Raw genomic sequence first — 15,515 nt, forward strand, 5'->3', positions numbered from 1 at the left:
TAAATAAAAAAAACACGGTATCTGCTTTTTTTTGGTCCTCCAATAATTGGAATCTGCGTTGAAAGATCATTATCGGTCGACCTCTAATATGAATGATCATGATTTTGGAATGAGATGTTCTGCAGCACCAATGTGTCGACGGAAACACCATACAACTGGCGACCGAACTCTGCGTGCATGCGCAATGGGACAAGGACATCCCGGCCAGCCAAACCCTCCCCTCACCCAGACGACGCTGGGTCAATTGTGTGCCGCCTCATTGGTCTCCCGGTAGCGGCTGGCTGCAACACAGACTGGGATCGAACCTGGGTCTGTAGAGATGCCTCAAGCACTGCGATGCAGTGCCTCAGACCGCTGCGCCACTCGGGAGGCCGTCAACACTTTTTATGCAGCACTATTACAAAACGTGCTTCTACTTCAACCCGCACTGCAGCTGCAATGAATGAGTAGTGTATCGATAGCCCTGATTTTTTTTCTTTTTAACATCTCGTCTAGTCTATTTTAACATTCAAGGATTATTTAACTTTCTCTGGTCACAGGAACAACATTAATTATTGCGTTTCAAACGGTGCGACTCAAGTTTCACCATCAGGTGGAAGACTGTGTCCCCTCTCTCTGGTCAGCCTCGCCGGAAAGGAAGAAGCGAGCAAGGACACAGATAGCAGCATAGGGTCTGCCACTCTCCCCTCCTACACAGACCAATTCCATGCTCAAAATCACTGGGAACTCTGACATCTCCGACTTCGTTTCGGTCAAGGGAAAAAAACAAGATCCGACTGGGAATTTATTTTATTTGAACCGTCATCCAACTCAGACCATTTTCATACCTTAAGTTCACAGATGTCATAATTTTGCCCCATGAGCATCAGATGCAGGTGCCTACCATAAGTCCAGTAAAACAAAAAAAAGTGAATTATTTGCAAATGATTTCAATTTATGCTCAGCTGTGCCTAGCTAATGGTACACCATCTCATCTATTTCATAATCAAAGAGCTAGTTTAATATAGTCTGAGGAGAACAATATCGGCAGGCATGGCCTTGCAAAAGTATTCATCCCCCTTTGCATTTTTCCTATTTTGTTGCAAAGACACCCGTTTTCTTTTTTTCCAAAATTTTTACCCCCTTCTTTCTCCCCAATTTCATGGTTTCCAATTATTAGTAGCTACTATCTTGTCTCATCGCTACAACTCCCGTACGGGCTCGGGAGAGACGAAGGTTGAAAGTCATGTGTCCTCCGATACCCAACCAAGCCGCACTGCTTCTTAACACAGCGTGCATCCAAACCGGGAAGCCAGCCGCACCAATGTGTCGGAGGAAACACCGTACACCTGGCAACCTTGGTTAGCGTGCACCCGGCCCGCCACCGGAGTCGCTGGTGCACGATGAGACAAGGATATCCCTACCGGCCAATCCCTCACTAACCCGGACGACACTATGCCAATTGTGCGTCGCCCCGCGGACCTCCCGGTCGCGGCCGGTTACAACAGAGCCTGGGCGCGAACCCAGAGTCTCTGGTGGCACTGAGACTGCGCCACCCGGGAGGCCACGACACCCGTTTTAATGTCCCATCTGAAAGACGGCACCCTACGCAGGGCAATGTCCCCAAATGTTATCACGTTTTGAAATTGTTTTTTGTCAAATCTCTCTTTGGGCTTCTTGCGATTAGCAGTCAATAAAAAATGTTTTTTTTTTAATTACGTTCCGACCCTCTGACCCTAGCCCTATATACATTATTATATGGTTTGAATCACAAATAAAGTGGCCAAATAACTTCTTAAAATGTCTGCTTTACAATGGGTGTAGAGACTAACTGGCATACATACACAGCACGTGTGTTTCAAGCTTGGGGAAGATCATTTTCACCATAAATTAACCTTTATAACAAAAGCATTACATGCATAATCGCATTTGTTGGTACTTGAGAATGGTGTTTTTCTGCTAATGGTACATTCGTGCTTATAGCCTACTGCCGTGTAGGCAGCTGCCGTGTAGGCAGCTACTGCCTACTGCCGTGCACATTGCTCTGCTTATAATGTGATAAACTATTAGGCTATCAACATTTTAAGCTAGACGTTCTCATCCGTTGCGTCAGGGTCATTGCTTAAAACAGGTTTTTTTGATGCTAGTGATTGTATTAATCTGGGATCTAGCGCATCCAACAACTGTCAAGAATTATGTTTGGAATATTTATTTCTCACACAGAATAGGTCAACTTCAGTACTATGGGGGACAGTAGAATAACATAGGCTTTTGCTTTTGCTGTTTGTTAGGCCTACTCATCTTGTTGGCTGACAAAAAGTAAATGTGGACAGTACTTCCAATATCTTCAATTAGCACCTCGGAATTGGATAAGGACGTGAGCAGTTGCGTCCCTGATGTGTCTGTCTTCACTAGCAGCTTGTGAAGCGCATGGATTTTTTGAAGAGGATTATGGCCATACAAAGGGGATGTGGCTGGGAAATTTAAGGTATTATCAAGTGCTTGGCAAATGGTCAATGAGACTGATGAAGTCTACAGCCCACGTGAAAAACAAAGTAGAGCTCATGCCTTTCATGCAACTTTTTTCAAATCATCATTAGAGTTGCATCATGCAGCCTTAGAATGTATTAAAAAGCTAAACATATTGCCCAACATTTATAACGAAAGTTACATAAATAATCCTAAATTAAGCATATAGGAGTACCGGTTACTTTGTTAACTGCTCAACACAGAATAGCCGCATGTGCGCCCTCCCTTAAATCGTTTGGAGAAAGTATCCTTTCTATTTTTTATAGTTCAATTTTATTCTTCATACTATAAAATAATGCCACAGAATTCTAAGCAAATCGTGTCTGTTAAACTAACTAGTGTAGCCCACAGCCATATCAGGGCCTAACATAAGGACAACTCAGAGTATGCTATAATGTTCCTCTGAAATATACTACATTTTCTTGAAATCATGTTTGTTTCTTTAGACATGTCTAAAATAATGGATTAATTGTGATGGTGTAGACTATATTACATGGATTTAGACTTTTTTAAATGTAGATAATCCGAAGGTCTGCATCAGTGGTTTGTAGGCTATGCGTGGAAGCCAGGAGATGTTTGTTAATGTGTTTGTTAATGTGTTAATTAACGGTCAATTACCGTGAGACTGGCAGTTATTTGTTTGACAATCACCGGCAGACCAAATTTCATGACCATCACAGCTCTCTCAACCTCCACGTGGCGGGATATGTGTGGGCCAGAATCTCAGGAAGAAATCCATGAATGAATGAATGAATGAATATGGTGCTCCTGAGAAGGAGGATAGTCATGCTGACACAAGCGCTGTTGTTACAGCTGTTCTAGCATTCTAAATGCCCTTGGAAAAATGTCAGTTTGATGACACGTTGGAACTTTTCTGATGAAACCTGTTAATGTTATTCATTAACCTAATGCCTGATGTGTTTTAATTTGTTTGGTTAGTAAAAAACAGATTATTCTAAATATATCGAATGTCCTTATTAAATGGTTGCATACAATGAAACGCAATGTTTTGGGGTAAATATTTCAGGGATTTTGATTGTAGACTAATCTAGCTTATATGGAAAACGATGTCTCTTCAACCCTGTCCCCCTCGTCTCAACAATCACATGACAATATTTAACTGAGCTCATTCTGACATGTTAAGGACAATCCCAATAAAGATTTATGTTACAATTCTGAATTGAAAGCATTTTACTGAAATGATAAGCCCGCTGACACAGAATGTGTCTATTCCAGGGTTTAATATAGCACAATTCTGAGATTGTAAATATAAAATGTATGTACAATAATTGAATTGGTTTGGGGGGACACATGAGCATTAGATACATTTTGATTTTATAACAAGTATCTTTTAGAATCATATTCAGACAACTTCCATTTTGTCTGTGACGGGTTGAATATAAATGGTGTCCATACCAGACAAAAATTGACAATACTAAAAAGGGCTTTAATGCCAGAGGTGAGAAAATATGTTTTCTTAGGTTTAATATCTACCTAATGTTGTGGGGTGTTCAGAAAATGCATTTATTCTCGTAAAAAATATATTTATATTTGTTTTTACAAAATATTACCGCAGCCCAAGAATTTTAATTTAGATTTAGATAGAATCTTGATTAACCACATGACAATGATTTTCAGAAACGAAGACATTATAAATTAAATGAAAATGTTCCACAAAAATGTGTATATGAAAACCTTAACTGGCATGCAGATCGGTAGAAATTGTAAGATAAATCGGCATTCCACATAAGGTTGCCAACTTCTCCTTGTGGCAGAATCTGCAAAAGCCAGCAGGAGCGGTAGGAGGATGGTCGGGCCAGGTAGTTTTTTTTCTGCTGGTTATCATGATCTCTGGCTCCCTCGAGTCAATTGTGTCTTCTTTCATCAAACAGTGCGCTTAAAGCATTAAAAAAGCTCAATGCATATAGTTGATTTTATTAAAAACACGTCGTCAATATGTAAAAACACACGTTTTAAAAACGGACAACCTTTGTTCGACAAATATTTTTTTTAGTCAGGGAGAGCCCTAGACAACATCTCAATGCTTGAAAATCCTTATTTAACCTGTCATCTACACTGATTGAAGTATATTTAACAAGTGACATCAATAAGGGATCATAGCTTTCACCTGGTCAATATAAGTCATATATATGGTTTGTTTACAACTGAACATGGTGGTGTACAACATTTAATTGACTCCAGGATAAACTATTACAGTTTCTGAAACCATTCATAGGGACCCTTAGGTTGTGCACATTTTTGCTATAGCCCAGCACTAACACATTTGATAATTAGCTGATTAGGTTTGTAGAGCTGGGCTGGAACAATGTGCATACCCATTGGGTCCCCATGGGAATGAGCTGAGAATGCAGCATTATGATGTAAACTTTTAATAAATTTGATAAAAACTAGCATATTAAATCAGGCACATTAGCGAATCTGCTTTCTACCCAAATAAAAGGGGCCATTCGTTTTAGCCCGCCAGACACACTGAAAGGGCAGTTCACACAACCCACGCCCCACTCACTGATGATGTCCAGGACGTCTGGTCGGATGAGGGGTTCTCCCCCAGTGAGGCGGATCTTCTCCACACCCTCTCGTACAAACAGCTGGGCCACGGTCAGCACCTCGGAAGTAGACAGGAGCTGAGCGCGAGGGGTGAGCTTTACCCCCTCTTCTGGCATACAGTACTGACCTGCAGGGGGAGAGATTCAAGGGAGACATTTATTGGCACCTAAATAAATGGCAATACCTGATAACCCAAACCTCATCGCTAGTATCCCCCACTAGAGCTGCATCAATGTACAATCTAGCTTGGTAATTTTTTATTTTACCTTTATTTAACCAGGTAGGCAAGTTGAGAACAAGTTCTCATTTACAATTGCGACCTGGCCAAGATAAAGCAAAGCAGTTCGACACATACAACAACACAGAGTTACACATGGAGTAAAACAAACATACAGTCAATAATACAGTATAAACAAGTCTATATACAATGTGAGCAAATGAGGTGAGATAAGGGAGGTAAAGGCAAAAAGGCCATGGTGGCAAAGTAAATACAATATAGCAAGTAAAACACTGGAATGGTAGATTTGCAGTGGAAGAATGTGCAAAGTTGAAATAAAAATAATGGGGTGCAAAGGAGCAAAATAAATAAATAAATAAATACAGTAGGGAAAGAGGTAGTTGTTTGGGCTAAATTATAGGTGGGCTATGTACAGGTGCAGTCATCTGTGAGCTGCTCTGACAGTTGGTGCTTAAAGCTAGTGAGGGAGATAAGTGTTTCCAGTTTCAGAGATTTTTGTAGTTCGTTCCAATCATTGGCAGCAGAGAACTGGAAGGAGAGGCGGCCAATGAAAGAATTGGTTTTGGGGGTGACCAGAGAGATATACCTGCTGGAGCGTGTGCTACAGGTGGGTGATACTATGGTGACCAGCGAGCTGAGATAAGGGGGACTTTACCTAGCAGGGTCTTGTAGATGACATGGAGCCAGTGGGTTTGGCGACGAGTATGAAGCGAGGGCCAGCCAACGAGAGCGTACAGGTCGCAATGGTGGGTAGTATATGGGGCTTTGGTGACAAAACGGATTGCACTGTGATAGACTGCATCCAATTTGTTGTGTAGGGTATTGGAGAATATTTGGTAAAATGACATCGCCGAAGTCGAGGATTGGTAGGATGGTCAGTTTTACAAGGGTATGTTTGGCAGCATGAGTGAAGGATGCTTTGCTGCGAAATAGGAAGCCAATTCTAGATTTAACTTTGGATTGGAGATGTTTTATGTGGGTCTGGAAGGAGAGTTTACAGTCTAACCAGACACCTAGGTATTTGTAGTTGTCCACGTATTCTAAGTCAGAGCCGTCCAGAGTAGTGATGTTGGACAGGCGGGCAGGTGCAGGCAGCGATCGGTTGAAGAGCATGCATTTAGTTTTACTTGTATTTAAGAGCAATTGGAGGCCACGGAAGGAGAGTTTTATGGCATTGAAGCTTGCATGGAGGGTTGTTAACACAGTGTCCAAAGAAGGGCCAGAAGTATACAGAATGGTGTCGTCTGCGTAGATCAGAGACTCACCAGCAGCAAGAGCAACATCATTGATGTATACAGAGAAGAGAGTCGGTCCAAGAATTTGGTCACGGAAATCAGAAAAGCAATCAAATTAAATAGTTTACCTTTGATGAGCTTCGGATGTTTTCACTCACGAGACTCCCAGTTAGCTAGCCAATGTTACTATTTTCCAAAAATATTATTTTTGTAGGCGAAATAGCTCTGTTTGTTCTTCACGTTTGGCTGAGAAATCGCCCGGAAATTGCAGTCACGAAAACAATATTTCCAAATTAGCTCAATAATATCGACAGAAACATGGCAAACGTTGTTTATAATCAATCCACAAGGTGTTTTTCAAATATCTATTTGATAATATATCCACCGGGACAATTCGTTTTCAGTAGGACCGATTGGAATAATGGCTACCTCTGTATTTTACGCGAGAATCATTCTGGGAGCATCAGGTGACCACTTACGCAATGTAGCCGCTTACGGGTATTCTTCAACATAAATGCGTAAAACTACGTCACAATGCTGTAGACACCTTGGGGAATACGGAGAAAAAGTAATCTGGTTGATAGCCCATTCACTGCTCAATAGGGACGCATTGGAACGTAGTGCTTTCAAAACATGAGGCACTTCCGGATTGGATTTTTCTCAGGCTTTTGCCTGCAACATCAGTTCTGTTATACTCACAGACAATATTTTTACAGTTTTGGAAACTTTTGTGTTTATCCTAAGCTGTCAATTATATGCATATTCTAGCATCTTGTCCTGACAAAATATCCCGTTTACTATGGGAACGTTATTTTTCCAAAAATGAAAATACTGCCCCCTAGTCACAAAAGGTTAACAGCTGTGAAGATGGATTATACAGTGCCTTGCGAAAGTATTCGGCCCCCTTGAACTTTGCGACCTTTTGCCACATTTCAGGCTTCAAACATAAAGATTTAAAACTGTATTTTTTTTGTGAAGAATCAACAACAAGTGGGACGACATTTATTGGATATTTCAAACTTTTTTAACAACTCAAAAACTGAAAAATTGGGCGTGCAAAATTATTCAGCCCCTTTACTTTCAGTGCAGCAAACTCTCTCCAGAAGTTCAGTGAGGATCTCTGAATGATTCAATGTTGACCTAAATGACTAATGATGATAAATACAATCCACCTTTGTGTAATCAAGTCTCCGTATAAATGCACCTGCACTGTGATAGTCTCAGAGGTCCGTTAAAAGCGCAGAGAGCATCATGAAGAACAAGGAACACACCAGGCAGGTCCGAGATACTGTTGTGAAGAAGTTTAAAGCCGGATTTGGATACAAAAAGATTTCCCAAGCTTTAAACATCCCAAGGAGCACTGTGCAAGCGATTAATATTGAAATGGAAGGAGTATCAGACCACTGCAAATCTACCAAGACCTGGCCGTCCCTCTAAACTTTCAGCTCATACAAGGAGAAGACTGATCAGAGATGCAGCCAAGAGGCCCATGATCACTCTGGATGACCTGCAGAGAGCTACAGCTGAGGTGGGAGACTCTGTCCATAGGACAACAATCAGTCGTATATTGCACAAATCTGGCCTTTATGGAAGAGTGGCAAGAAGAAAGCCATTTCTTAAAGATATCCATAAAAAGTGTTGTTTAAAGTTTGCCACAAGCCACCTGGGAGACACACCAAACATGTGGAAGCAGGTACTCTGGTCAGATGAAAGCAAAATTGAACTTTTTGGCAACAATGCAAAACGTTATGTTTGGCGTAAAAGCAACACAGCTGAACACACCATCCCCACTGTCAAACATGGTGGTGGCAGCATCATGGTTTGGGCCTGCTTTTCTTCAGCAGGGACAGGGAAGATGGTTAAAATTGATAGGAAGATGGATGGAGCCAAATACAGGACCATTCTGGAAGAAAACCTGATGGAGTCTGCAAAAGACCTGAGACTGGGACGGAGATTTGTCTTCCAACAAGACAATGATCCAAAACATAAAGCAAAATCTACAATGGAATGGTTCAAAAATAAACATATCCAGGTGTTAGAATGGCCAAGTCAAAGTCCAGACCTGAATCCAATCGAGAATCTGTGGAAAGAACTGAAAACTGCTGTTCACAAATGCTCTCCATCCAACCTCACTGAGCTCGAGCTGTTTTGCAAGGAGGAATGGGAAAACATTTCAGTCTCTCGATGTGCAAAACTGATAGAGACATACCCCAAGCGACTTACAGCTGTAATCGCAGCAAAAGGTGGCGCTACAAAGTATTAACTTAAGGGGGCTGAATAATTTTGCACGCCCAATTTTTCAGTTTTTGATTTGTTAAAAAAAGTTTGAAATATCCAATAAATGTCGTTCCACTTCATGATTGTGTCCCACTTGTTGTTGATTCTTCACAAAAAAATAAAGTTTTAGATCTTTATGTTTGAAGCCTGAAATGTGGCAAAAGGTCGCAAAGTTCAAGGGGGCCGAATACTTTCGCAAGGCACTGTATGCTGTGAGGGCCTTACTGGGGGGGGATCAATGACCCTCTTAGAAGCCATAACAATAAGGACAAGAGTAGCCATCCTACCATTACAGCTAACATAATCTCTGTTTCAGATCTGGAAGAGATGTTGATAAATCAATACAACACAGATTTCAAGGAGAAACATTTTAACATCAGTGGAAGACAAAAGGTTTATGAGCAAGATTCTGTCAAATTACAGGAGAGCCATTACAGCCTGAGGTTACATTTCAGGAAGGATGACATCACCTTAGCTGACAACTGTCATGTAACTGAACAAAATGAGAGTTATCAAATTAATAATAAATGTATGTATGTGTGATTGCCACTAATCTTCTGTGAAGTGTGTGTACCCCCCTCTACAGGCTGAAGGGGCACACAGTTAAAAAGCCTACAGGCTCCAAGGCCCATTGGGTGTGACTGGAATGTCAGCCAGTCTTTTGACCATGCTTAAACATACCAGACCACGCTATGTGTTTCTTTAGTTTGAATATAAAGGAATTTGTTTTGTTTGATTTTTCTTTACATTTTTGTAACCTGAAGAACGACAAATATATTGTTTTCAACTTGAATCAAACTCTGGACATAGGTTTTGTATGCATCAAGACTTACATTTCACCACCCTCCATTGTGGCTAAAGGATTATGATGGAAATTGTATTGGCACAATTATATTGGACAATTTAGCCACTACAGTGACAGATGAATCACACCATTAGGGAACATTTTCAGTTAAAGTGTTATATAAATTGTAAAAAACAAAACAATGATTGTATAGCCTTTAAGCAGTCTTCATCATGGTGCTTACAGCGAAGGTTACATTTCTCCGTCAGGGAAATGCGTAGGTAGCTGTGCTGTCTGCCAAAGTTGTCTGTCAGGAAGGCAGAGAAGGGTAGAACTTCCTCATTCAACCTTTGCCTCTGGCCCACTGGTACAGCCAGCTCCTGGAAATACACAACAAAGGACAAAATAAACAGTGAGCAACCATCTTATGAGGATTAATTACTTAACCCAGCATTTTCCGTGCTTCATGTCCAAATCTTAAAGTAGACTTCATTGAGCTTGACAATCATTTTTTAAATGCAAAAAATGCTAATATCAGGTATATTGACATTAATTGGATATGGGCCACAAATGCTAAAAATATGTTTTTTTTAATCAACTGGGCAACTCAATTAAAAACGAATTCTTATATACAGTAGCTAATTTTCAATCCAATTGGCGACAGTTATGTGAATATTCAAAAATATGCACTCTCTCACCAGTGGTGTGTTGCCACCAAACTGACTTGTTTTGGATAAAATCAGTACGTGATGACAGTGCACAAGAAATGTATTTTTCGTCAAGTTTTAACGTACCGAGTTCAACTCCACTCCACTGTTTTTGTGACAAAACTGTTGCGTAAAATAGCAAATGTGCCTACTCTGTGCTTAGCACGTGCGCTCTAGCCAAAAGCTTACAGAGACAGTGCAGATGGGCTAGTGAGCCTACATCAGGGATCAAACTAGATTTAGCAGATGCTCAGGAGGAAGGAACATGATTACAAATCATTTGTAGACTAAATTGATCGCAAGAAGCCCTTAGCAGATATAATATTTACAATCACTTCAAACCTTGCATGCATTTATATATTTAAAACAAGCATAAGTGTAGAGGTGTGTATGGAATAACAGGTTTCAAGGCAATCTGGTAGACTTAGGTAAAACATAAAAGGCCTATGTTCTTTATGTGGAAGTAAAACAGCAAAGGTGCAGGAGTACATAGCAATAACACCAAAATCTGACTACGGGTTTCAGGTATAGCATCTCTGGTGATTGTCTACGTTTTCGAGATGTGTGTCAATGAAAACCTAGATTGCATAATTGTAAAGGAAACTATTGCAACTCATATCGAAAACTAGTCTAGAAATAGGCTATTCTTCAAAATATTGAAGGGTCATGCCATGTAATTTCAGTATGACATGAAACTCACCATCTCAGATGTTCTCAAATTGTTTCTGTTGTTAAAAACAGAGAAGATAAGCATTCCGGATCACTTCCCTTTTTCCACATTTTGTTACAACCTTAATCTAAAAATGATTAAGTAAAAAAAGTTTCCTCAATCTACACACAAAACCCCATAATGCCAAAGCAAAAACAGCTTTAGAAATGTTTGCTAATGTATTAAAAATAGACAAAAACTTGAAGTATTCAGACCTTGTTATGAGACCAAAAATTGAGCTCAGGTGTATCCCGCTTCCATTGATTATTCTTGAGATATTTCTAAAACTTAGAATCCACCTGTGGTAAATTAAATTGATTGGACATGATTTGGACAGGCACACACCCACCTATAAAGGTCCCACAGTTGGCAGTGCATGTCAGATCAAAAACCAAGCCATGGGGTCGAAGGAATTTTCCGTTGAGCTCCAAGACAGGATTGTGTCGAGGCACAGATCTGGGGAAGGGTACAAAAAAATGTCTGCAGTATTGAAGGTCCCAAAGAACACAGTGGCCTCCATCATTCTTAAATGGATGAAGTTTGGAACCACCAAGACTCTTCCTAGAGCTGGCCGCCTGGCCAAACTGAGCAATCGGGGAGAGGGGACTTGGTCAGGGAGGTGACCAAGAACCCGATGGTCATTCTGACAGAGCTCCAGAGTTTCTGTGGAGATTTGAGAACATTCCAGAAGGACAACCATCAGGCCTTTATGGTAGAGTGGCCAGATGGAAGCCACTCCTTAGTAAAAAGTACATGACAGCCCGTTGGAGTTTGCCAAAAGGCACCTACATGACTCTCAGACCATGAGAAACAAGATTCTAAGGTCTGCTGGAACCAAGATTGAACTATTTGGCCTGAATGCTAAGTGTCACGTCTGGAGGAAACTTAGCACCATCCCTACGGCGAAGCATGGTGGAGGCAGCATCATTCTGTGGGGATGTTTTATCAGCGTTTGGGGACACTTGTCAGGATCGAGGCAAAGATGAACGGACCAAAGTATATTGAGATCCTTAATGAAAACCTGCTCCAGAGTGCTCAGGACCTCAGACTTGGGCAAAGGTTCACCTTCCAAAAGGACAATGACCGTAAGCACACAGCCAAGACAACACAGTAGCGGCTTCAGGGACAAGTCCTTGAGTGCCCCAGCCAGAGCCCGGACTTGAACCCGATCAAACATCTCTGGACAGACCTGACAATAGCTGTGCATAGACCCCCCCCCCCCTCCCTCCACATACAACCTGAGAGCTTGAGAGGATCTGCAGAGAAGAATGGGAGAAACTCCCAAAATACAGCTGTGCCAGGCCTGTAGCATCATGCCCAAGAAGACTCCAGCCCAAGAAGACTCCAGGCTGTAATCGCTGAAGACTTATGTAAATGTATTATTTCTGTTTTCATAGATTAGCAAACATTTCTAAAAACCTGTTTTGCATTGTCATTATCGGGTATTGTGTATAGATTGATAAAATGGGAAAAACAATTTAATAGATTAACAAAATTTGAATAAAGCTAAGGGGTCTGAATTGTTTCCAAATAAAATGTTTTGTCACATTTGCCAAATACAACAAGTGTAGACACTACCGTGAAATGCTTACTTACAAGCCCTTAACCAAACAATCAAAAAAATCAAGTTATAAAATAACAATAATGAGGCTATATACAGGGGGTACCGAATCAATGTGCGGGGGTACCTTAATTTAACTATGCAAGTCAGTTAAGAACAAATTATTTTTACAATCACAGCCTACAAGGTAACAGTGGCCTTGTTCAGGCGCAGAACGCCCGATTGTCAGCTCGGGGATTCGAGTCAATGCAAATAGGAATGCACTGTAGATATCGCTCAATTGGCAATATTTATTTTTGTCTTCAACTAATGCAGCGTTTCCCAAACTCCATCCTCGGGACCCCAAGGGCTGCACATTTCGTTTTTCCCCTAACACCACACAGCTGATTCAAATTATCAAAACTTGATGATTATTTGAATCAGCTGTGTAGTGCTAGGGAAAAAAACAAAACATGCACCGAGTTTGGGAAACTGTTCTAAAGAGGAAAATAATATAATTACATGACTGAGTTAGGGTAATTTACGTTACTGATTACAATTTTGGACAGGTGACTAGTAGTCTGACTGTAACGGAATACATTTAGAAAGTAACCTACCAAACACTGCTTAGAACGTGTTTGGAACTGGCTTTTATGTCAAAGAGCACTGTGGTAGCCTCCACCAGGCAGCTATGGTTACATTCAAGTAAACCGAATTGCTTTAGGCGGAAAGGCTAACTTCGGCCGCCTGGAGATCTAGCCTACCGAGAGCGACCTCCCAGATAGCATATGAACATGTCATAAACCATGGCAACCCATAAACGCCACGGCGTTTATAAAATATTTATAGCTAGCCTTTCTTACCTGTGTCGTCCCAATTTTTGTTGCAGGGACAGCTGCACTTGAGTTTGCAAGAGATACGAGTTCAAGTTCATTTTCCTCTTGTGTTGCGCTGGAATACCACCGCAGCAACTTGGGTGTTGAGCTTGGTACAAATAGTTTCACGCGCTGCGTTGACAGGGCCTTGACATCGTAATGTCTGCCTACTATAAAGCGGCAGCACTTGCTACCATGAAAAGCCATGTTATAAATGTATATTAACTGTTGGAATATCTGTTTATCGTCCTAGAAGTGTCAAACAAAGAAAGTTAATAATATCGAAGCCTCACATAACGTCTACGGAGTTGCTGTAACCACATTCAAGGGGGAGTGGGCAGCTTCAGCCAATCGTCTAAATCCTCTACCCTCTGGGTAGTGTAGTTCTTCTTCTTCTATGGTATAATGGCGTTCGCAACACTTGGATGTGCATTCTGTCAGCCACTGTGCGGGTGGATAATAAAGATTCCAAAAAGGAAATAATATGGGTAAAACGTTTTTTTTTTTTTTTAAATCATACAAACTATCAAAGAATGTATTAACTAATCAAAATCATCCTGCTTTTCTACAAAAAAAAGACGATTTTAATCAGGTCCCTACACAGGCTCAGAAGAGCCCTGTGAGGTTGGGCATTTCAGAGTGAAATCTGCTGTACAGCCCTGATCCTTGACACCTCGACCTCTTTCACCCTCAAGGAAGTCCGGAGTTTGATCCCCACCACAGTTGCAACATTTTCCATTCACATATTCTTCAACACCATACTTCTCCAGTCTGCAAATATTTGATTGTCACACACAGGGCCGGGCCCTCCCATTAGGCAAGATAATGGCGGCACTTGAATTTGGGGCAACATTTTGACAATTGGCTTCCGCCCTCAGGCACCCCTGATCAGCTACTACACCTCCTGCTTCACTCCGGCGGCTGGGGTGGCACAGTGGTCTAAGGCCGAGTGGCGCAGCGGTCTAAGGCGCTGCATCTCAGGGCAACAGGTGTCATTACAGTCCCTGGTTCAAATCCAGGCTGTATCACATCTGGCTGTGATTGGGAGTCCTATAGAGTGGCGCATAATTGGCCCAGTGTCATCCAGGTTTGGCCTGAGTAGTTGATGCAGTTCCCACACCCATCCCAATCCTTATTCTCCTGAAGTTCGCTCCCACTTTCCTTGGTAGCTATGGTGATGTGTGTGTGATTTATATAGGATTATCTAATGGTGAAACATTAATAAAAATGAATCTGCCAATTCAATTAATGTATTTTTTTAATGTTTGTGTGTGATGAATACAATTAGTGATTAAGGCAGTAGCCTAACCTAGCTTGTTAACGTTAGCTAGCCACTACTAGTGGATATAATTTTAGCTAAAAGTAATGTATAGAGATTTGAAACAATTTGCTACCATGTCTAAGAGACAAAAACTATCAGGAAGTGAATATTTTCTTAAACTATGAGAAAAGAGGCACAATCTCTAAACCAAAGAAATTCGCTGGTGAAATTTTTCAGCATGCAGCAATGTCTATCAGTCGGTGTGGAGAATGACAAGCCAAGAACGACGAGCCCTCGTTCGCTGATTCTAGCAGCAAAGACGGCAAACAAGAAGAGTCCGAGCCTTGCACATCGACCGATGATGACAGCTCTCTGGTCAACGCCAGTCCTAGCCACACCTCCAAACAATGCCGGCGAAGACCCTACTATCTTAGACCCAGACTCAGATTCGTCAATCCCTGTCCCGGATGACAGTGGTGGTACTGCTACTAAATACGACTCCCAGACTAAAAACATAGAAGATCCCGGTGAGTGGCCAAAATATATGAATGGATCTTTACGTGATATGGTAGTCCAGGCTGGGCCACATCAGGATAAGGAGGGGAATTTCCCAAGAGATGAGGGGCAACGAAAGTTTTCTGTGGCCCACAAAAATAGGAGGATGGCAAACGGGGAGAGAGTGGAGACCAAGGCTTGTCTATTCCAAGCAAAACGATGCAGCCTTCTGTTTCCGCTGCAAAATAAATTCACACGAGTGCAACTCTGCGCTGGTCAGGGAAGGACCCAGGGACAGGAAGAATCTGTGCCTCCTCC

General features: G+C 41.5%; 1 protein-coding gene across 4 annotated transcripts in view; it reads right to left on the reverse strand.

Annotated features, from left to right (window-relative positions):
* Positions 1-13,665, reverse strand: part of mocs1 (molybdenum cofactor synthesis 1) — a 54,068-nt gene extending 40,403 nt beyond the window's left edge. For all 4 annotated transcript variants that reach the window (XR_002470937.3, XR_016492158.1, XM_021585665.3 and 1 more), the window contains exons 1-3: positions 13,430-13,665; positions 9,855-9,990; positions 5,036-5,203 (exon numbers count right to left, since the gene is read on the reverse strand). Coding sequence is in view for 2 of the 4 variants with exons in the window: in XM_021585665.3 (XP_021441340.1) it covers positions 5,036-5,203; positions 9,855-9,990; positions 13,430-13,648 (523 nt within the window). In the remaining 2 variants the exon portion in view is untranslated. The remainder of the gene's footprint in view (positions 1-5,035; positions 5,204-9,854; positions 9,991-13,429) is intronic.
* Positions 13,666-15,515: the final 1,850 nt, after the last annotated feature.

Source organism: Oncorhynchus mykiss, chromosome 26, assembly GCF_057628025.1.
Source record: "Oncorhynchus mykiss isolate SJ-2025 chromosome 26, ASM5762802v1, whole genome shotgun sequence".
Taxonomy (NCBI): domain Eukaryota; kingdom Metazoa; phylum Chordata; class Actinopteri; order Salmoniformes; family Salmonidae; genus Oncorhynchus; species Oncorhynchus mykiss.